This window comes from Nematolebias whitei, chromosome 8 (genome assembly GCF_014905685.2).
Source record: "Nematolebias whitei isolate Nwh7 chromosome 8, NemWhi1, whole genome shotgun sequence".
In the NCBI taxonomy this organism is placed as follows: domain Eukaryota; kingdom Metazoa; phylum Chordata; class Actinopteri; order Cyprinodontiformes; family Rivulidae; genus Nematolebias; species Nematolebias whitei.
Genome location: NC_056505.1, coordinates 26,754,937 through 26,775,951, shown reverse-complemented (window position 1 = coordinate 26,775,951; position 21,015 = coordinate 26,754,937). Strand labels below are relative to the sequence as shown.

Below are 21,015 nucleotides of genomic sequence, written 5' to 3'. Positions count from 1 at the left end.
TTTTTTTAGCTCAGTTTAAGTGTAGAAACATTGTGAAGTGTTTCAATGAACTTATCATCATCGCTCAATTTTTTTTATTTATTTTTTTAAAGAAAGAGAAGAAAGAAGAAGAAAAAAATAAATAAAAGAGAAATGGATAAAACGAGAGACCATCACGACAAAACAACATGCACAGCACAATGCCACCCACAATATCACCATGAAACATTCGACATGGCACAAGGAATCATCTAGCTTCCACCACTACCCAACCTAGCGTGCATCTGTCAAAGCACCTGAATCCAAACACCCACGCAAGCATTCCCGCCACCACCAGAAACATTCATAAATAAAAAACAAGTTAACATTTTTTATCTGAGGAGCAGACTGCTTTGAATTTAACTCCATCGCAAAACTCATCTTGAGCAAGCATGAAAAGGCGACAGTGGAAAGGAAAAACTCCCTCGTGAGGAAGAAACCTTTAGCAGAACCAGGCTCAGGACAAGCGGCCATCTTGAAGAGCCTGATAACTGAGAGCTTCCTCCCATTCTGCTTTTGGAAACTCTAGGAACTACAAGTAAACCTGCAGTCTGAGAGTGAAGTGCTCTGTTGGGAAAATATGGAACAATAAGATCTCAAATATAAGATGGAGCTAGGTTGTTGAGGGCTTTGTAGGCTAGAAGTAAGATTTTGAATTCAATTCTGGATTTGACAGGGAGCCAGTGGAGAGAAGCTAAAACTGGAGAGAGATATCTCCAGTAAAGCCTCTGGCAGCAGCATTTAAAAATGTGCTTAGATAATGACTAGAGGGGGAAAAACTCATTACTTTTTCAGCAGAAGAACAAAAGCTTCCTTTTTTTTTTTTTTTACATTTTTCTCAGTAATGAGCAAAATTAGCATTTTTAGTTCTTCAGAAATAGGATTGGCTTTTTAGCAGTACCCAGTCCTAATCAGTCCCCCCCCCCCCCCCCCCCCAAAAAAAAAAAAAAAAGAAAAAAAGCTGAATCAGTTATGCTTGTTAAAAGCTTTGTTTTAGGAATTATGTTGTTGTTGGTTTTTCCTTAATTCCTGTCAAAACAAACTATGTCTTATAAAATAAAAACTGCACTTGAATCAAAAGGTAATTCACAGAGGACAAATCAATGTCTCGGATTATTATTATTTTTTTTCTTGTCCTTTCAAGTTGTCCATTAGTATAAATTACTTTAGGATATACTATTACTGTGCCAGATACTGTACAAATTTGCTTTCTGTTGCCATGTAATAATATACATATAATATCCTAAAAGAATGCCTGACATTAATTTCAAAGTTGATCACTTTCATCTAATTTATAATTTTATTTTTTTCCAGCTGGTTCAGGCTGGTGAACAAGGATAAAAAGGAGGACAAGGTGCGAGGAGAAGTGCTGTTAGATATCCAGTTTAAGAGAAACAACATGTCCGCCAGCATGTTTGACATTTCTGCGCAGGACAAACCTCGCTCTGGCATCTCGAAACTGAAGGACAAAGTCCGTGGAAAGAAAAAGAACGGCTTGTCCGACTCTGCTTCGGCTATCGTTCCCTCTGTGAACCAGGTCCTCACTGACAGCGAGGGAGAAGCTGAGACACAGTCACTCAGTCAGTCTCCACAAGGAAAGAAGAAATCTAAAATCAAAACCCTCTTTGGCCCTAAATCAAACTTGCATCGGAACATCTCGCAGTCGATGTCTACACTTGGGTCACTGCCTGAAAAGAATTCATCTCTCAGCAGCAGCCGCTCCTCTGGCCTCAATGTTGATTCTCCTGAAGGTAAATTAACCTTTCTGCACTGTCGGCAGTGTTTGTTGACATTTCTGGTTTGTCTCACGCACACTGCAAGTTAAATAGTGGTATTTTGCATCTGAACAATGACATCATGCTTCTGACTCTCCTCTTACAGGAAAAAAGAAATTCAAATTACTGGGACACAAGCGAACTGGCAGCTCTGACAGCAAGGTGTCTCTGGGTGCTTTCTCCTTACTGGGCCGCTCCAAGCAGGCCACCAGTGACCACAACAACCTGTGCATCAATGGCAACCATGTCTACGCCGAGGAGGCAGAAGCTAAGAGTGGATCTACACTCAGTCTAAATAGCTCTGGCCAAGGCTCTATGGAGGATGTCCGCAAACACACTTCTGATCCCTTTGCAGATTCCACCAAAAGTTCATCTGCCCCATTTTATAGACATGAATCAGATAAAGAAATGGAGCAACAGCACCATCAAGAGGAGGAGATGAGAAGGCTGGCTGAGGAGAAGCGCATCGCAGAGGCAAAAAGGCTGGAGGAAGAGGAGAAATACCGGGCCGAGGCCAAGAGGCTGCAGGAGGAAGAGCAGATCAGACAACAAGAGGAACAGGAGAGAAGACGAAGAGTCATAGAAGATGAAGCAAGAAAGAAGAAACAGAAGGAGGAGGAAGAAGAAAAGAGAAAACAAGAAGAGGAGCGCAGGATGCTAGAAGCAGCCGAAAACCAGAGGCTTGAGGAGGAACGTCGAAGAGCTGAGGAGCAGAAACGTCAGGAGGAGTCCTCCATGAGTGATAGATTGTCTTCTCTGTTTGGGATGATCAGAGGGAAGGAGGAGAAGAAGGAGGAGGTACAGCCACAAACTAAAGAGGAGCAGCTTCCCACCCCAGCCCCTCTCACAGTGTCAAAAGGTCATGATCAGCCTTCCTCCCGTCACTCCACTAACCCATTTGAAGATATTCCCCTCAGCTCAGATCTTCCACCTGTCGGTAATCAAAGTCCACCTGATCACCAAAAACCCAACCCACAGAACCCCTCTGCCATGATGTTCCTCAACCGCTCCACTAAAGTGTCTGCAGTCAAGCCCAGGTAGGTCTGGTTTTCTTCACTGTGGCTCTGTTTACACCAAACATCTTGTGTTGCACCAGTATTATGAAATGACATCAGCAGTTTTACATCCCTTCAGTATTTATTGGCTTATGCCCTTTGAAGTCTTGCTTAACTGAAATGTGAAAACTGTCTATAATAGTTTCCAAACTGTTGTTTTTTTATATTAACATTTTATTTTCCTAAAGCACTGCCTAACACTAACTGCAAATATGAAGCCAAACACACAGTTCGGAGACATACATTAGGCCTTTTCCCAAAACCCTTCTGGCCGCCTCCGTGTTCTTTCCAAATAAACTGAAGTGGCGAGCGGGGTTGAAGCCAACCCACTCCTGATGTGCCTTTGTGCTGTGGAGCAAGGCAGTAATTCAATTCAGTACTGTTTATTTATATAGTGCCAAGCCATAACAGAAGTCATCACAGGGCACTGAACAGAAACATTCATATATATAAAAATATAAGTTAACATCATTTATCTGAGGAGCAGACTGCTTTGAGTTTAACTCCATCACAGACTCTCATCTTGAGCAAGCATGAAGGCGACAGTGGAAAGGAAAAACTCCTTTATGAGGAAGAAACCTTTAGTGGAACCAGGACAAGAGGCCATCTGCTTCAACTGGCTGGGTTTGGTAGGAACAGATACACAATGGCAGGTCGAGAATCGCATGTTAAGATGGAAATAGTATCAAATGAAAACTATTAAATTTTAACAATTAATTTAAGGAACTGAGGTCAGTTTGTCCTCTAGTAGTCTAAGCCTATAGCAGCATCAGTGACGTGTGGTGAGCTTTGCAACAGGTGAGGTACTGGAATCGGATGCTCACATTATATAAACCCAAAATAGAAGCTTATATTTCAAGCTTATAGCCTTTTTATTTTCTTTTTTTTTTTTTAAGCATCTAATTTTGCTTGCTCATCTCTTTTAAAATAAAACAAACAAACAAAAAAAACATATTATCTTATCTTTATTTTAATATGAATGCGTTTGGAAAAATCCTTTAGTTTTAAAATATGATCTTCCACCCCCGCCCCTCTGCAACAGAAGAATTCACGACGACGTGTCATTGTCCCCATGGGGCAGCACTGCCCCCTATCGGTGTGGCAAGGTACTTTCTGTCTCACCCTGTGTAGTTTGACCATGCAATTATGACCAATTGGAAAGAAGAAATATGTCACACACGTTCATTCAATATATTACAGACTGTAGAACATCAGCATGTGTAGCACGTGTAATCAAACATGTACAGTATATTGGTGATATGAAGAGACAGCAATGTGCATGCACCAACCGCCTACTTCATATAGTATATAACACAGCGCCACCAGAGGTGAAGCACAGCACTACACTGCCTCACTCCACATTGTTTGAACATGCAATGTGTAAATTCTGCAATTTTGACTCTTGAGTGTTGAAATACTTCAGAAAACAGTTTTATAAAACAGTTTTCTAGAACAGTCTAGTGGTCAAATGTATTTTCTCTTATCATTGTTAGTATTTTACTTGTCATGATGACAGGAGAGACACTGCCTCATTTGCTTCCCCTGACTACATGTCACTGAGCAGAATAACAAGCCAACCATAACTGTAGGATTTATTAGAAAGGAAAGTCTTAAGCTTAATCTTAAAACTGGACAATGTGTTAGCCTCATGGACAGAAACTGGGAGTTGGTTCCATAACAGAGGAGCCTGATAACTGAAAGATCTTCCTCCTATTCTGCTTTTGGAAAATCTAGGGACTGCAAGTAAGCCTACAGTCTGAGAGTGAAGTGCTCTGTTAGGAAAATATGGAACAATAAGATCTGTAATATAAGATGGAGCTAGGTTGTTGAGAGCTTTCTAGGTTAGAAGTAAGATCCATCCATCCATCCATTATCTTTACCCGCTTATTCCATTTTGGGTCACGGGGGTCGCTGGTGCCCATGTCCAGCAATCACTGTGCGAGGGGCGGGGTACACTCTGGACGGGTCGCAAGTCCATCACAGGGCCACATAAAGACAAACGAGACAAACAACCATTCACTGTCTCACTCACACCTAGGGACAATTTAGAGTTACCAATCAGCCTAACATGCATGTTTTTGGACTGTGGGAGGAAACCGGAGTACCCGGAGAAAACCCACGCATGCACGGAGAGAACATGCAAACTCCACCCAGAAAGGCCCCTGGACCAGGGTTTGAACCAAGGACCTGCTCGCTGAGAGGCAGCAGCTCTACCAGTTGCGCCACCGTGCTGCCTAGAAGTAAGATTTTGAATTCAATTCTGTATTTGACAGGGAGCCAATGGAGAGAAGCTAAAACTGGAGAGATATGATCTCTCCTACTAACTCAAGTTAAGACTCTGGCAGCAGCATTTTGGATCAACTGAAGACTTTTGAAAGAAGTATTTGGACACCCACATAATAAAGCATTGCAATAGTCCAGTTTAGAGCTGGGCAATATCTCAATATTTTAAAAATATCAATATAATTTTTTTTTGCGATATAAGGAGACTATCTCGATATAAAACGATATATTTTTTATACTTGGAAATCCTCCTGCTGTCTTCTTTCTCCTACTCGCCCCCCTCCTTCTCCCTCCTTGAACACAAACACACAGCCCTCAGCCGCGCTCCTCCTCAACCTTCCTGCTTCTCCAGGAGGTGGGCGGATAGGAGAGGAGACGTTTAGCAGAAGTAAACATGAGTAGCTGAGCGTGTGTGAAGCTGCAGGTCCGACAGACCTGACTCCTTCCTTGAAATAAACCACGGTTCAGAACTCATTTAGCCGTGCTGTGCCTTTTAGAGGAACACGGAGAGGTAGCGTGACATTAATAAATCAGCAGTTTATCATATCGCTAAAGATACAGTCCTTAGCGGCTAACAAGATGGCTAACACGTTAGCCGTCTTGTTCCACAGTCGAGACGGGACCGTGTCTTAGCGATATGATAAACTGCCGATTATTAATGTCGCGCTACCTCTCTATGTTCCTCTAAAAGGCACAGCACGGCTAAATGAGTTCTGAACCGTGGTTTATTTCAAGGAGGGAGTCAGGTCTGTCGGAACTGCAGCTTCAAGGTTCCAAGTGGGGGCTCACTACCGCAGTTCACGTGTTTACCAACGTGAAAGCGGTGCAGCTGAATGGACTGTACTTGTATAGAGCCTTTCTATCATCAAGAGCCTCAAAGCATTTTACTACACAATCTGTGCATTAACTTACCCATTCATGCCCTCTACTAGATCTCTACAAAGAATAATCAGGGCTTTATCACATTCATACACTGATGGGACACATCAGAGACAATGAGGGGTTTGGTGTCTTGCCCAGGGACACTTCAGCATGTGACTGCTGGTGGAATCGAACCCCCAACTCTCCCATTGGAGGACGACTGCTCTAGCCTCTCAACCACAGCTGCCCCCAGCTGAAAATGATTATTATTTAATATTCATTAAACCTTTGTTTAGACAGGTAAATCCCATTGAGCCCCAAGGACTCATTTACAAGAGAGACCTGATTTCAACAAAGAATGATGAAAACAATGGACAACAGCGACAATAGACTATTATAAAAAGGCATACAGATTTAAAAAAAAATTTTTTTTACAAATAAGATGGCTAAAAGAAAGTAACAAAAAACAGCTAGATTCTAAGGCGAATGTAGAAAACTAAAAACAGGAACATGTCTGCATTGGTCCTTGCCAGGAGTCCAACAGATTCTTAAAGCCACTTAGAGAGGTCAAGGTCGAGGACTTCACATCTTTTTGTAATATATGCAAATAGTTTATTTTTTAGGCATTTATTTTGTAGTTACAGCTGTTGTTAATAAATGTGGCTGTGTGACAACTGGGACAAAACTTTGACTCAAATATATTTTTGTTATTACTTTATGGAAAGAAAAAATATTGAGATACAGTGCCTTGTGAAAGTATTCAGCCCCCTTGAACTTTTCAACCTTTTGCCACATTTCAGGCTTCAAACATAAAGATATAAAATTTTAATTTTTTGTGAAGAATCAACAACGAGTGGGACACAATCGTGAAGTGGGATGAAATTTATTGGATGTGTCAAACTTTTTTAACAAATAAAAAACTGAAAAGTGGGGAGTGCAATATTATTCGGCCCCCTTGCGTTAATACTTTGTAGCTCTGCCTTTTGCTGCAGTTCCAGCTGCAAGTCTCTTGGGGTTTGTCTCTATCAGTTTTGCACATGGAGAGACTGAAGTTCTGCCCATTCTTCTTTGTAAAACAGCTCGAGCTCAGTGAGGTTGGACGGAGAGCGTTTGTGAACAGCAGTCTTCAGCTCTTTCCACAGATTCTCGATTGGATTCAGGTCTGGACTTTGACTTGGTCATTCCAACACCTGGATACGTTTATTTGTGAACCATTCCATTGTAGATGTGTCTTTATGTTTTGGATCATTGTCTTGTTGGAAGATAAATCTCCGTCCCAGTCTCAGGTCTTTTGCAGACTCAAACAGGTTTTCTTCCAGAATGGTCCTGTATTTGGCCCCATCCATCTTCCATCAATTCTGACCATCTTCCCTGTCCCTGCTGATGAAAAGCAGGCCCAAACCATGATGCTGCCACCACCATGTTTGACAGTGGGGATGGTGTGTTCAGGGTGATGAGCTGTGTTGCTTTTACGCCAAACATATCGTTTTGCATTGTGGCCAAACAGTTGGATTTTGGTTTCATGTGACCAGAGCACCTTCTTCCACATGTTTGCTGTGTCTCCCAGGTGCTTGTGGCAAACTTTAAACAACACTTTTTATGGATATCTTTGAGAAATGTCTTTCTTCTTGCCACTCTTCCATAAAGGCCAGATTTGTGCAGTGTACGACTGATTGTTGTCCTATGGACAGACTCTCCCACCTCAGCTGTAGATCTCTGCAGTTCATCCAGAGTGATCATGGGCCTCGGCTGCATCACTCATCAGTCTTCTCCTTGTTCCAGATGAAAGTTTAGAGGGACGGCCGGGTCTTGGTAGATTTGCAGTGGTCTGATACTCCTTCCATTTCAATATGATTGCTTGCACAGTGCTCCTTGGGATGCTTAAAGCTTGGGAAATATTTTTGTATCCAAATCCGGCTTTAAACTTCTCCACAACAGTATCTCGGACCTGCCTGGTGTGTTCCTTGGTCTTCATGATGCTCTCTGCACTTTGAACAGAACCCTGAGACTATCGCAGAGCAGGTGCATTTATACGGAGACTTGATTACACACAGGTGGATTCTATTTATCATCATCAGTCATTTGGGACAACATTGGATCATTCATAGATCCTCACTGAACTTCTGGAGTGAGTTTGCTGCACTGAAAGTAAAGGGCCGAATAATATTGCACGCCCCACTTTTCAGTTTTTTATTTGTTAAAAAAGTTTGACACATCCAATAAATTTCATTCCACTTCACGATTGTGTCCCACTTGTTGTTGATTCTTCACAAAAAATTAAAATTTTATATTTTTATGTTTGAAGCCTGAAATGTGGCAAAAGGTTGAAAAGTTCAAGGGGGCCGAATACTTTTGCAAGGCACTGTTTATATCGTTTATCGCGATTTATCTTAAAAATAAAGAGATATAAATTGTGGCCCATATCGCCCAGCTCTAGTCCAGTCTAGACGTGACAAATGAGCCAGTTTTTCTGCATCATTTTTAGATGTTTCTAATTTTAGTGATATGACGCAGATGGAAAAAGGCGGTTCTAGTAACAGCTGAAACAATGGACATGAAAAAGTTAGCTAGCTTTGAGGCTCTGGTCAATGGGAATAAACAACAACAAACGGATTTATTACAGAGGGAGGAGTGGTGATAATGCACGTCAACTTTGCATTTAGTTTAACAAATTGGTTGACCAAAAAGAGTATCACTAAGGTGAGTTATTTTTGTCATGTTTTGAAAACAATACAATGCAGATGTCACACATTTAATGTGTTGTGCGCCACACCTTGATACTGTGATGCTCGCTTTGTTTCTCAAAGTTCACATCTCTGTGGTAAAAGACCGGCTCTGTCGTATGTTTTTAAGGATCTAGAGACAGATTAAAGACTTGACCGTTCTTTGCAGCCTTTATGCAGAACTGTTTTGCAAAAGAGCCTATTCGTAAGAAATATAATTATATAATTAGTTGATGCTTGTTTATTATTGTTTTTAATTTTTATAAATTTTGTTCTGTCTCATGTCTTAAAGCCCTGAAACTGGGAATTCCACAAATTTTTGTCCTGTTTCTAGTCACAACAGCTCAAACTTGCTTTGTTAAATTACACAAAGTCAGAACGCCATCTAATGGTTGACAGACCCGTTGGACTGGTTGGGCTGGTGTTGGTAAAGAGTTTGTTAAACAAGTTGTGTGAAATGAGCTTCTAAGGAGAGACAGAGTCAGTGTTTCTCTCCGTGTCAATGTCCAGGGTGTCTGGATTGAGGGTTTCAAGTAGTTTTTCATCTTGTCCAGTGGATTGTACTGAACCGGTAGTTTGATCATAATGGTAAGATTGTTTTTCTTGTTACTATTTCTGTTGAAGTTGTTTTGTTTTCAAAAACATTTAAACTTGCAGATAATAACCAAGGTAGTCACGCTTTTTTTGTAATTTTAAGTCCTATTTATTGTATATTTTAGCGTGTTGTTGGCTTGCCTATTGTATTCTAAATACGTTGATCTTGTGGTAGTGTGAAGTCATTTCTCAGTAGCAGCTAAAAATAGAAACATGTCACTTTTGTCCAGTTGTTGGTCTGTATCACAGAACAGTGTATAATTTTTGTGCGTAGCTGAAATATTTTTGCTGTAGCTTTAGGCTGTTGTTACACAAGTGAAGTGGTTTAGCATTAACTGAACATTATGTAAGGGCTACAGCATGTTGAGATTGTGCATGAGGAATATATCAAAGGTGATATCAACTTGGTGACACGTGGAACCTCACTTTAATTGGTGACGGGTTATATATCATTGAAAGTGACTTTGGTCGCACTGACCTTTAGATTTTTGTTTTTGCTTTTTGGCAGATTGGCTCAAAATTTGTCGTCCGAACCTGCTGACTGCCAAAGTTCCAGTCAGTTCGGTCCTTCCCCAGCTCACACTGAGTCTACCCACTCAAGTGCTCCTTCAGAGTCCCCTGAAACGTTCTCCGATCTACTTTTATCGTTGGCTTCATCAGACATAAACCAGGGCCAGTCAGGTTCTTCTCACAGCAGCACTGAGAATTTGTCATTGGTGGATTCTGGAGGATCTTCACCCATCATGGCAGATCAGAAGAGAAAACCTCCTTCATATCCTATTAAAAGAAACCAGAGTAAAGGAAATCCAGGTCCCGTCAGAGAGATCCAAAACCATACGTATGAAGAGGCAAATGGGTCGCAGCAAGAAAACAAACCCTCTTTACCTCTTCCCGATTATGAGACACTTTACATCAAAAAGAGACATGGAGTGCAGGGGCAAATTCGGTGGGACAACCTAATCGCTGAAGTTAATCAGAAACATAAAGAGTACCCTCCTGAGCTTATGGGTCCTGAAATGAGTGTGGATGGCCCAGCAGAGGCTGCTCCAAATCCTAAGTTGTCTATATCTCATGACTATGCTGCTATGAGGAAATATCAGAAGACCAAACCTGCAACATCAAAAAAAGCACTATTACCAACTCCCTCTAAACCAGCTGCCTCCCCAGTCCCTCAAACAGTTGTAGATTCTGCCTCCAGTAACAGGACGTCAAGAGATGGAGAAAAGATGGCGCAAGTCAGCCTGAACAAAGAAGCACCAATAGCCAAACCCAGACAACGAGTTGGCGGCACCGAGCCAAAAAAGCAAGAGAAATCTGCTGTGAAGACCAGCGTGCAGACACCGTCCAGTTCAAGTGTGAGCAATAAGGACCAGAAGGAACAGGAGAACTCTGCTCAGCCTGATCAGTTTACAAGTACAGACCTTCTTTCCAAAGACTCATTGACACAGCTGAGTCATAACCAAGAAGCAGATACTTTTACCAGCAATCTACAAACGGAGCAGAAACCTGAACATACCAATTCTGATAACAACTTAGCTCAAGAAAAAACAGCAGATTCCTGGAATGCCAGTAAAACTGACCACAAAAAAACAGAGGATGATTCAAAGCTGCTCAGTCCTGCTTTTCAAAGAAACAATTCACAGAGAGGAAAGAAGATGCTTCCATCCAAAACTCCCTCTGAAAATAAGACTGTGGTTCCTCAAGACGAGCCAGAATCTAAAGAGGCCAGTCAAGCCTCTTCTGCAAGTACTGTATCTGCCACGCTGCAGCCACGAACCGATGTGAAAACACACGTCGGTTTGTATGCAGGAGAGGATCCAACCGCTGCTGAATCTTTTCATACACCTTCATCTCTGGCTCCCTCAGGCTCCCTCCCGGTGGTTCTGGAGGAACCAGCGTCTCAGGCAGAAAACTGGTCTGGCGCGAAAACACTGTTGCGAGCTTGGGTGTCACCCTCCGAAGTTCAGCCTGTCAGTACTCAGAATAGCAGTGGAGGTGGGCTAGCCTTGAATGCACGCAGGTGAGATTAAATTGGCTATTACGAAGTCTGCACTTGCGATCTTTTCGTCCTAATTCACCAGTGATCAAAGGGCTTTCATCATGGTGTTGTATTTGGTGACAAATAGGTTGATGGTGTTTATCTTGGGTGTGTGGGTTTCTTGGGCTTTTAGCAACTTTTTTTCTTTTGCATTTTTATTTTGAAATTGCACTTTGGAATAGCTTTGATTATAATAAACACACCATGGCACTGTTTAAAGAGTGAATATTACAGGTTCATAATTCTGTTTGAGGTTTCTGTTGGAAGATGTTTAGCTCTTTTCAAGTAAAAAATGCTTTATTTTAGCTCCCATCCCTTCAGGACATTATGTGACTGATCAGTGGGAGATGCTGCTTTGTTAGAAGTGCATCCAGTAAAGGCAGGAATTAACCAAATGTGTTGCAGGTTAATGATAAACCTTGAGGAAAAACACACAGAACACGAACAACATACAGACAAAATTCTGAATACACAAATATCACATGACCTCTTTAATTTTATTTTGTAAATTCAGTATTTGCTCTTTGACATTAAAAAAGAGTGATGGTTTTATAACCTGTTTTTTTAAATGTATTTATGTTTTGGGCTGCTCCCTTTGTCAGGGGTCACCACAGCGAACCAACTTTCATGAGCTAACCTGTATAAAGTTGTTAAATATTTGTTGTTTTCCAGGCCTCATCCTGTGAAGCCCCTGAACTCAGAGAGCCAGCATCCCACCAGCAGCCCTGCTGTAAAAGAAATAAAGATTTGGGACACCACACCTGGAAAGACTAAGGTAAGTCGGTCTTCACCAATTACAGACTTGATTAAAAACTAAAACTCAAAATATTATCTCACAGCAACAGTGGAAGAAATTCTCACTTGAATAAACTGTCTCTTTCCATCCTGCAGCTTTCTTCACACAGTACTGATTTATAAATGGCTCTCTTTTATTCTAAGGCCCCAGATGTTTAAGTGTAAATGGAATTAAGCACAAAATGCCCATTGGTAACTCCAGAGTGAATGTTATTATCATGTGAACGCTTATGAAGCATTCACACGATTGTGATCCATTTTACTTTTATACGTTTTTCGACATCTTTCTCGTTCCACAATTTTTGTCCTATTTCAATAAATCGTACATCCAGATGTTCAGCTCGTTCAGGACAATCCTGCTATGACTAGCATTTTTTTTAGCTAATTTCAGCTGTTTTCAGAGAAATTCAAGTTTTTTTGTAGGCATTTCTGCTACTTTCAGCCTAATTAACTTCTTTTTGCTAATTTCAGCTCATGTTCCTTTCAGCTTAGTTATGCTAGTTTCAGTTATTTCAGCTATTATTTAGCTGTTTTATGCTCATTTTAGCCTTTTCTGCCAGTTTCACAGTTTTTGCACTCATTAAAACTTTTTTCAGCCTAATTCAGCAAAAATGTGCTCTCTCCTCTTCCTTCTGCTAATTTCAGCTTATTTCTGCTATTTTAGCTATTTTCAGCTGTTTTTGTGCTAATTTCAGCTTTTTTCAGATAATTCCACTTTTTGTACTACTTTCTGCTTCTTTCAGCCTAAATGGGCTGTAATTGTAATACAATTGTAATTGTGCTCTCTCCACTTCCTTCTGCTAATTTAAGCCTCTTTCTACCTTTTCAGCTATTTTTTTCTAATTTCAGTTTTTAAAGGCAATGTCTGTGCTCATTTCTGCTTATTTAAACCAAATTCAGCAAATATGGGTTATTTTGGCATTTTTCTGCTAATTAAGGCTTATTCTTCCTTTTCAGCTACATTTGAGCATATTTTAGTTAATTTTAGCTTTTTTCAGCAAGTTCATTAGCAGTAAGCATTCACACTGAATTTTTGCAGGAAATGTAATTTTTCTAGTTTAAATTGCTTTGATGTGTTTTAAATAATTAAACGCCTCCAAAATGTTATCAAAAGCCCCACTTATGTAATTCTACTCAGCAGACTGAGTTTGGCTCAGCTGCTTAAAGAAATAAACTCAGTTTTCTCTAAACGATACAGGTGGCACAAAAGTTCATCCAAAAAATGTTTGAGAACATTATGATATGAAATTAAAAAAAACATTCTTGTAAAAAAAATGGATCAAAGGGTTATAAATCTATCCTTGTATTTTTGAAAAAGCATTAATTTGTTTTTGTTGCCAACCTGAACCACAAAGCTCTAACAGTTCAAAATGTGCTTCAAATAAATAACTGAGGTTTCTGTTCCTGTCAGGGGGGAGACTCTGGTAGCGGTCCTTACAGTCAGCTGACACAAGAGGAGCTGATAACGCTGGTGGTCAAACAGCAGACCGACCTGTCCAGGAAGAACGCCAAGATCGAAGAGCTCGAGGTGTACATCGACAACCTGCTGGTCCGAGTCATCGAGGAGCAGCCCTCCATCCTGCACGCCCTCAACGCTGCCAAGCCCGTGTGACAAATGAAACCCGTCTTCAGGCCCTAATCCCATTTTTTGTGTTTGTAACTGATTTCACACTGGACTCAAAGGGATGAATGTGTTGGAACATTATGCACTTTTTTAGTTTCAGAGGTAAAAAGGTTTGAAAGTAGGGGACAATTAAAATGTATCTAATTTAGCGACAAATAATAAGTTTAAAAACCTTTAAGCAAATGAATGTATTTGTTTTGACACTAGGGTACTAAAGTATGATTTATATCATAACTGAATTACATTTTTTAATTAATTACTTGAGTAAAATTATTTGACACTGGTCTTTTTACTCTTTATGTCGACCTTTGTTTCTTTTTTAATTTATTGCTGCCTGCTCCCATATGTACTGTATGCTTATTCAGCTGTTTCACGATTTCTTTTCATCACTACACTCATGAAGCCTTAATTGTTTTGTTGATCCTTTGTGTTTTTTAACCAGCCCGTTAACAACATTCCTCTCTTTGTAGCACCACAGGGAATATCACTTGGCCATTCAGCCTTTTGACAGAGACTGTGCCTCTTGCTGCTGCAGGGAGCTGCTCCTTAAAGCACCGCAGCATCTCAAACCAAGCAGCTACTGCATCATGTACTGTGCACAGTCATGTTTCATGTACTATAACACACAGCTGAGGACATAATCATAAAGAATTCCTTAATTTATTGAAATACTTTAATCACATAGATATTTGTATCATAGATAAAACACTAAAATCCAGCCTTGCTTTTGTTCGCATCACACTGATAAATGTTTTTACAAGTGTCACTTCTGAAATATTTGCATTATTTATCATCTGTATGTACAGAAATGTGCCTTTCTGCTCTTTTTATGATTTGTTTTCCTCCCCTTTTGCAATATATGATGTCTAATACATCTATTTGTTTGAGCTGAGAGCTCAAAGAACGTACAGAGGAAATAATTCAGTGTTTCACGGACACTGCTGTGGCTGTAAATTTCTTTAAAATGTCTATTTTCTCAGTTGTTTTGTTTTTATTTGAAATAAAGTCACTATTACAGCAGATGGTTTTTAGCAGAAATCGTTCTTTGCAAATCTTCGTTATTTTCAGAGAATTTTATTTCATACATCCTCTGAAATTGCATCATTTGTTACCTAAACAAGACTGCACTGATATTTCTAACACGATTAGACGTCCGTGCTCTTTCACATCCAGCAGTTTTTGTTTTATACTGAAAGGGGAAAAAAAAATTACTGTCTCTTAGAATATCTATACATTTCAGATCAACAAGGAGACACGCAAGTGTATCCATGGTAACACGCATGACGTGACTTATTGTACACAACAGCCTATTTTCAGGTCAAAACAACAATACAGGTGAAGAAATGTATTTTAATGGTTTCAGTAAATTCTTCTGAAATTTTGTTTTGGTTAAATCTGCATGTAGGGCTGATCAAAATCCCATAAAAGTACAGCGCTGTGAAACATTTGGTCCAAAAAAAAAAAAAGATTTTGATGTGAATGAAAAGGTGGGTTCATCTGAGAATGAAATGCAGAACTGTTGAACTGGCTGTTGAAGAGTTTGTGAAAGTATTGTATACAGGAGAAAACTGAAAATGAATACATTATTTGTAATAAAACAGAAACTAATACTTTAATGTTTATGAAACATCAAAAGCCCTTTGTGGCTCTATAGAGAGCTGAGCAATGCTGAATAAATTGTCTGTGGTGTCGTCCGTGCAGAGCGGGCTGGAAAATATTAGTTTCTAAAGGACTAAAGGGATAAAAAAGGAATGATTTAACTGGACTTTTACTGAGTTCTCTGTCTGAAAAACAAAAACTGTCCCTGGTGAAAAAAAATTAATTGAAGACAGTTTGAAGTTTCACAGTTTATAATTCATTAGTAGTTTTTTTTAAGAGTAATCTTTTGCTACTTGTATGTTAAAACCTAAGAACAACTTCCTATTTCCATAAAGTTGATATATCCTGAAAACTTATTATTAGTAGTGCACAACTTTTGCAGTTCCATTTTTATGCCACTTCATATAAAAAATAAATTATGTAGAAAATGACCCATTCTACTCATCAACCAGTGCTGTGAGAATTTCATTAACTTCTTTTATCTTAAAACATTTATCATGAACATATAAAAGAGTGATGTAAAAGCAGAGTGAAGTAATCAGCTTTGTTTAAATTCTTGTATAAAGTTGATTCTAAACCCATGTTTTTTTAGGTAAATTAGAACTTTGATTTTAACTTGGGACCCATATGATGCAAGCAGAAACAATATTTCTGTAGCTCTACAGAAAACACTCGGTGGTCATGTCACTGTAACAGGACTGGTTCGTAACCATAATTAGTCCAAAACTGTTAACCAAACCACAGAATTATGCAATGCTGCTCGTTTTACAGTTTCATGTAAGTTTCATGTTTGCTGCACATCGCCTACACTGTTCTATATTTATGAGGATTATTTTTAGCCAACACGGGATTCATTGTAATATTGTAGCCCACATTTTGAAAAACTACTGTAGCATTTACAAATAGCAATCCATTTCACATGATGAAATATTCCCATGAGCACTGCTTAATAACCACCTGTATGACTGAACTTTGCAGTACTTTATTAATTCATGAAGTCTAGTGTTTTGATAAAAGAAAAAAAATGCTTTAATTAAAACAAAAAGAAATTCAAACCTTAGAGAAATGGATTTATACTCTTTGCTCTTGAAACGAACAGTTCTGATACAGATACTTAAGCCTGAACAAGACTAAAAGGACAGTGGACCGTTCTGACATGTTCTTCTCATTGCAGTAATTCTTCATGTAGTGATAGATCAAATGTTAACAGTGCTTTTCATTGTTGTTTTGTAATTGCTGATCATACTGGTTGTATTGTAGGGGGGTAATTCAGCCTTGTGCTTGAATTTTTGAGTGCATCTTAAAATTTGTACGCTCATTGGAAAAAAAAAAGTTAATTTCCTACTTGGAATGGTCCAACTTGGTTTTAATTTGGTACTTTATTTGATGTATGTATAAAACTTGTTTACAAGGAGCTGACATGCACCAGAGGGTGAATGTCAACAGACACTGGATGCATTGTACATGATTATCAGCATTTGATGGAGCTGGTTGGGAGTCACACTGGGAGGTTTGCATGAGATTATCCCCACATGTGAGGCATACAGATGTCACAGTGGCCAAAACTTCAGAACCAATTGGTGCTTGAGGGCTTGTGCACACATGAAAGTCCCAGTCCCCCGGGACAGATCAACACAAAGGAGGAATGCCGTATAGTGCACTAGGTTTTACTGAACACTAGTATCAGCTGTTCACCATGTGTAGGCTGTCAAACACCAGAGTAAAGATGAATGCATGTGGAGTGGTGGTTATGGACATACTGGTGTTACTCCTGCCGTCATGGTGTGAGGAGCTGTAGAATATGACTTCACATCCTCTGGTGGTGTTTGGTGAATCCTGATGGCACGAGATGTGAGAGACATCCTGCATCTTCATGTTTTACAAATACTAAAGCAGTGTCCTGGTACAGTCTATCAACAGGATGCTCATTCACACATGGGCATGTGCGTGCATGGACTGCCCACATCATGTTGAGGTCCGTCTGTGGCCAGCCAGATCCCTCAGTCTCTCCATTATTGGAACATAAGTGGGACTGGCTTGGATATCAGCTCCAGCCCAGGTCCAGTCTGCCACATCTTGAAGGCCAGCTTGCCACAGATGAGGATCCAGCATGCTGATTGACAGTGTTCCATCTAAAAATAACACTTATATCTCACCCCAAACTTCTCTGACATGGGACCAGTAGAGTGCTCATACTGTCAACTCCATTATCCATTTGATATGGTAATGTAATCATTGTAATACAGTCACATGACTTAAACATGTCATTTTCATTCCCTCCACTTTTTATAGGTGCTTTAACTGTATTTTTTATTTTTCAGCTAGTGCATTTAAATTTTTTGAAATGTATATAAGGACAGCACGACGACGGCTCAGTTGCCTCACAGCAAGAAGGTACTGGGTTCAATCCTGGGTTGGACCTGGGTCTTTCTGTGTGGAGTTTGCATGTTCTTCTTGTGTTTGCTTCAATTTCCTCCCACAGATCAAAAACATGCATGTTGGTGTGCCTTCAGGCCCAGGCCTCCCTTGCAAAAGAGATCTGTGATCTCAATGGGATTTGCCTGGTTAAATAAAGGTTAATTAAATACAATTTGTGACTTATTATTTATGATCAGTGTACTAATTCAAATGAATTGTGTTTTTTTTTTTTTCCCAAAATGGAATAAACGGGTAAAGAAAATGGATGGATGGATGGATTCTACACAGTTGGTGCAGTAGTTTAAAGAAGTGCAATGTGTCTGAAAAATCCAGCAGAAAATAAAGGGTGCTTTATTTGTAGTGTGGATCATTCTGATCTCTTTCATCTTTAAACACTCTATTAAAAATCATAAAACTATATATATATATATATTTTGTTTTGTGACATTAATATTAAAATATTTGAGATGGTTGGAAGAAGGTCCAAATGTTCTGAAAAAGCAAAACCAACTTCGCCATTGTTTGACATGAGAAACAAGCAACAACAAAAAAGCATGAAAATAGATGTTTTTAAAGGGGTAAAGAACAAATGACAATGCACCACCAGGTGAGTTTGAGAACTGTGTGCTTATAATGACTGAGAGCTGAATTCTTAGATGACAGGCAGTACACCTCTCAAATGTACTGTAATTAAACACAGAACAAAAGAGCTTTACAAAACCACGCTGGCCGTAGCGCAGTTGTTGGCTGAGATACCGATGCGACGGTGACACGTGAACATTTTACGAAGCTCAGCACGAAAACGGTCATGCAGCCAGGCGTAGAGGAAAGGGTTACAGCAAGATGAGCTCATTGCACACAGGTGACAGAGCAGCTGGATGAGCAGAAAGTAGTGCTTGTCAATCAGATCGATGTCAATGTCACGCAGAACGTTGAACACGCTGATGGGCATCCAGCAAATGCCGAAAGCTGCCACCACCAAGCTCACGAGCCGAAATGTCTTGCGTTTGCGCATGCGCTGAGCCTCCGCCTGGCTCTCAGTGTGGTGGCCAGGTACGACACAGTTCCGCAGTTTGACCGAGATGCACAGGTAAGAGATGCAGAGCGCTGAAAGAGGCAGAACGTAGGTGATCAGGAGGGTGCTATAGGCATAAGCCAGCCGCTCTCTCTCCTGACCCATCCAGAACTCCTCACAGATGGTGAAGCCTTCATTTTTGAACTCCACATGGTAGGTGTGAGCCACAGCCGGAGCCACCAGAGCACAGGACAGGAGCCAGATCCCAGACAGAAGGTACGTGCACGCCAAGACGGAGATGCGTTTCTTCAGTGGGTGCACTGTGGCGTAATATCTAGGAGGAGGCAGAGCAGACGAGTTAGAAAAGAAAAACAACTAGAAAGGGACAAAAAAAAAATGTCATGCATGAGTCACTGCAGGGGAGGAAGGAGAACAACTGCAGTCAGTACTTGCCATCAGCAATCGGCACACAAATTATCGTACGCTCTTAAGAGCCACAAATTACAAACGCTCAAAAATTACTGGAGAAATCAATCGATGCCAAATTGTCAGTTTCCAACCAGAAAAAAAATGACTATGCTGGTCTCACAAATATGAAATTTTATCCAACGCTGCCACTTCAGACAAGGTCAGATAAAGCAGGATTTGTGCCGCATGGCAACAGAGAAACATATTGTCTGATGAATAATACTTCTCTGTATGCTTCACTGAGAATGATTTACATCTGAATGAACCAAAAGGAAGGTATTAATGAACATCTCCTCAGCTGCAGAACATTGTGAGGAGTCACTGATGAAACACTGAAGACATGGAGTCTTCATGAGAAAGCCTGCTGTGCACATAGAAAAGCATCTTTAGATTTATTATCCCCCACCCCAGGCTTTACCTTTCATAAGAAATATGTCACAGTGCAGCTCAGGACTTTTGTTACGGTTGATTCAGTTCAAAATCATTTTTACATATTCAGCAAAATGGATTTTGGATTCACAAATTGACTACAGCTGTTTGTGAGACTGTTTCAAACCTGTTACTTAGAGGGTGGGGTTCACTTACCTGTCCACACCGATGGCAGTGAGAGTGAAGACGGACACATAAACCGTCACCGGCTGGATGAGGTACACCAAGTAGCACATGAAGCGTCCAAAGACCCAGCCATGAGGGTTGAAGGCGTAGGCCAGAGTGAAGGGGACGCACGTGGCACACATCAGCATGTCGGAGAAAGCCAGATTACCGATGAAGAAGTTGGTGACGTTGTGCATCTTGCGGGTGCGGCAGATGACGTAGAGGAGCAGATAATTGCCAAAGACACCCACCAGGGCCACGAGAGTGTAGCAGGGGATAATGAGCAGCTTGAAGGACTGCAGCAACTCAACACCCACAAACTGAGGGCTGCGCTGGGAGGAGGCGTTCTGCAGAGCCACCTCAAACACAGGACTGCTGTCGTTCCCACTGTCATCATGCTGCACACATGGGGGGGTGAGCTCCTCTGCCCAGCCACTGCTTGTGCCCTCCATCCAGAAAGGACCTGAGGGGGTGAAACCATGTAACCTACCATTATTATGAGTTTTCAAATAAAATACTCTTTAGAAGATCAGAAAGTGACACTGGCATGAGGAGTGTCTGATTTGTTTCCTCTCACGGTATAAAACATTTATGTAGATTTCTATCACCCACCACCAAAACAAGAAAGGCGGAGGATGAAGGAGTTGCCTTTGTCTTTCTGTGTTATGTGCACGTTTGTTAGTCTGTTAACAGAATATACATGTAGCTATTAAACCACTGGACTGATTTTCATGAAACTCTCAAAAATCAATCAGTAAATGTTGATTTACAACTGATTAACTTCTGAAGTCAACCCAGTTCACTTTGATGTCAAAGATAACAGACTTTATCGAGGGCAACAATGACTACAAGTCATTGTTACAGATATGGAACTAGATTTTAGTCTGAACAGGTTATTTTCCAGATTTGACCAAAAACAGTAAAACATTTATTTTTCAAAATAAGATGACTTTATTGTAAGACTGCAGGAAAAACAAACAGAAAGATATATAGATAGATAGATAGATAGATAGATAGATAGAAAGATAGATAGATAGATAGATAGATAGATAGATAGATAGATAGATAGATAGATAGATAGATAGATAGATAGATAGATAGATAGATAGATAGATAGATAGATAGATAGATAGATAGATAGATAGATAGATAGAT

General features: G+C 40.2%; 2 protein-coding genes across 3 annotated transcripts in view; one reads left to right on the top strand and one right to left on the bottom strand.

Annotated features, from left to right (window-relative positions):
• The window catches only part of rab11fip1a (RAB11 family interacting protein 1 (class I) a), a 20,729-nt gene extending 6,764 nt beyond the window's left edge, over positions 1 to 13,965 (top strand). The window contains exons 2-6 of one of the 2 annotated variants that reach the window (XM_037680529.1): positions 1,333 to 1,769; positions 1,900 to 2,830; positions 9,818 to 11,329; positions 12,020 to 12,122; positions 13,554 to 13,965. In XM_037680529.1, the coding sequence (XP_037536457.1) occupies positions 1,333 to 1,769; positions 1,900 to 2,830; positions 9,818 to 11,329; positions 12,020 to 12,122; positions 13,554 to 13,754 (3,184 nt within the window). In that variant the 3' untranslated portion in view covers positions 13,755 to 13,965. The remainder of the gene's footprint in view (positions 1 to 1,332; positions 1,770 to 1,899; positions 2,831 to 9,817; positions 11,330 to 12,019; positions 12,123 to 13,553) is intronic. The other variant, XM_037680528.1, reaches the window with a different exon arrangement.
• Positions 13,966 to 18,495: 4,530 nt separating this feature from the next.
• Positions 18,496 to 20,312, bottom strand: prlhr2a (prolactin releasing hormone receptor 2a). Its single transcript, XM_037680527.1, has 2 exons — positions 19,852 to 20,312; positions 18,496 to 19,132 (listed from the first exon to the last, which is right to left on the bottom strand). The coding sequence occupies exons 1-2, from the start codon at positions 20,310 to 20,312 to the stop codon at positions 18,496 to 18,498; spliced, it is 1,098 nt and encodes a 365-aa protein (XP_037536455.1).
• Positions 20,313 to 21,015: the final 703 nt, after the last annotated feature.

Bases quoted from the DNA above. Each gene is read 5' to 3' on its own strand.
- prlhr2a (XM_037680527.1), bottom strand. From the start codon at position 20,312: ATGGAGGGCACAAGCAGTGGCTGGGCAGAGGAGCTCACCCCCCCATGT. The intron at 19,133-19,851 runs GTAAGTGAACCC...GCCTCCTCCTAG, and splicing joins ACTGCCATCGGTGTGGACAG to ATATTACGCCACAGTGCACC.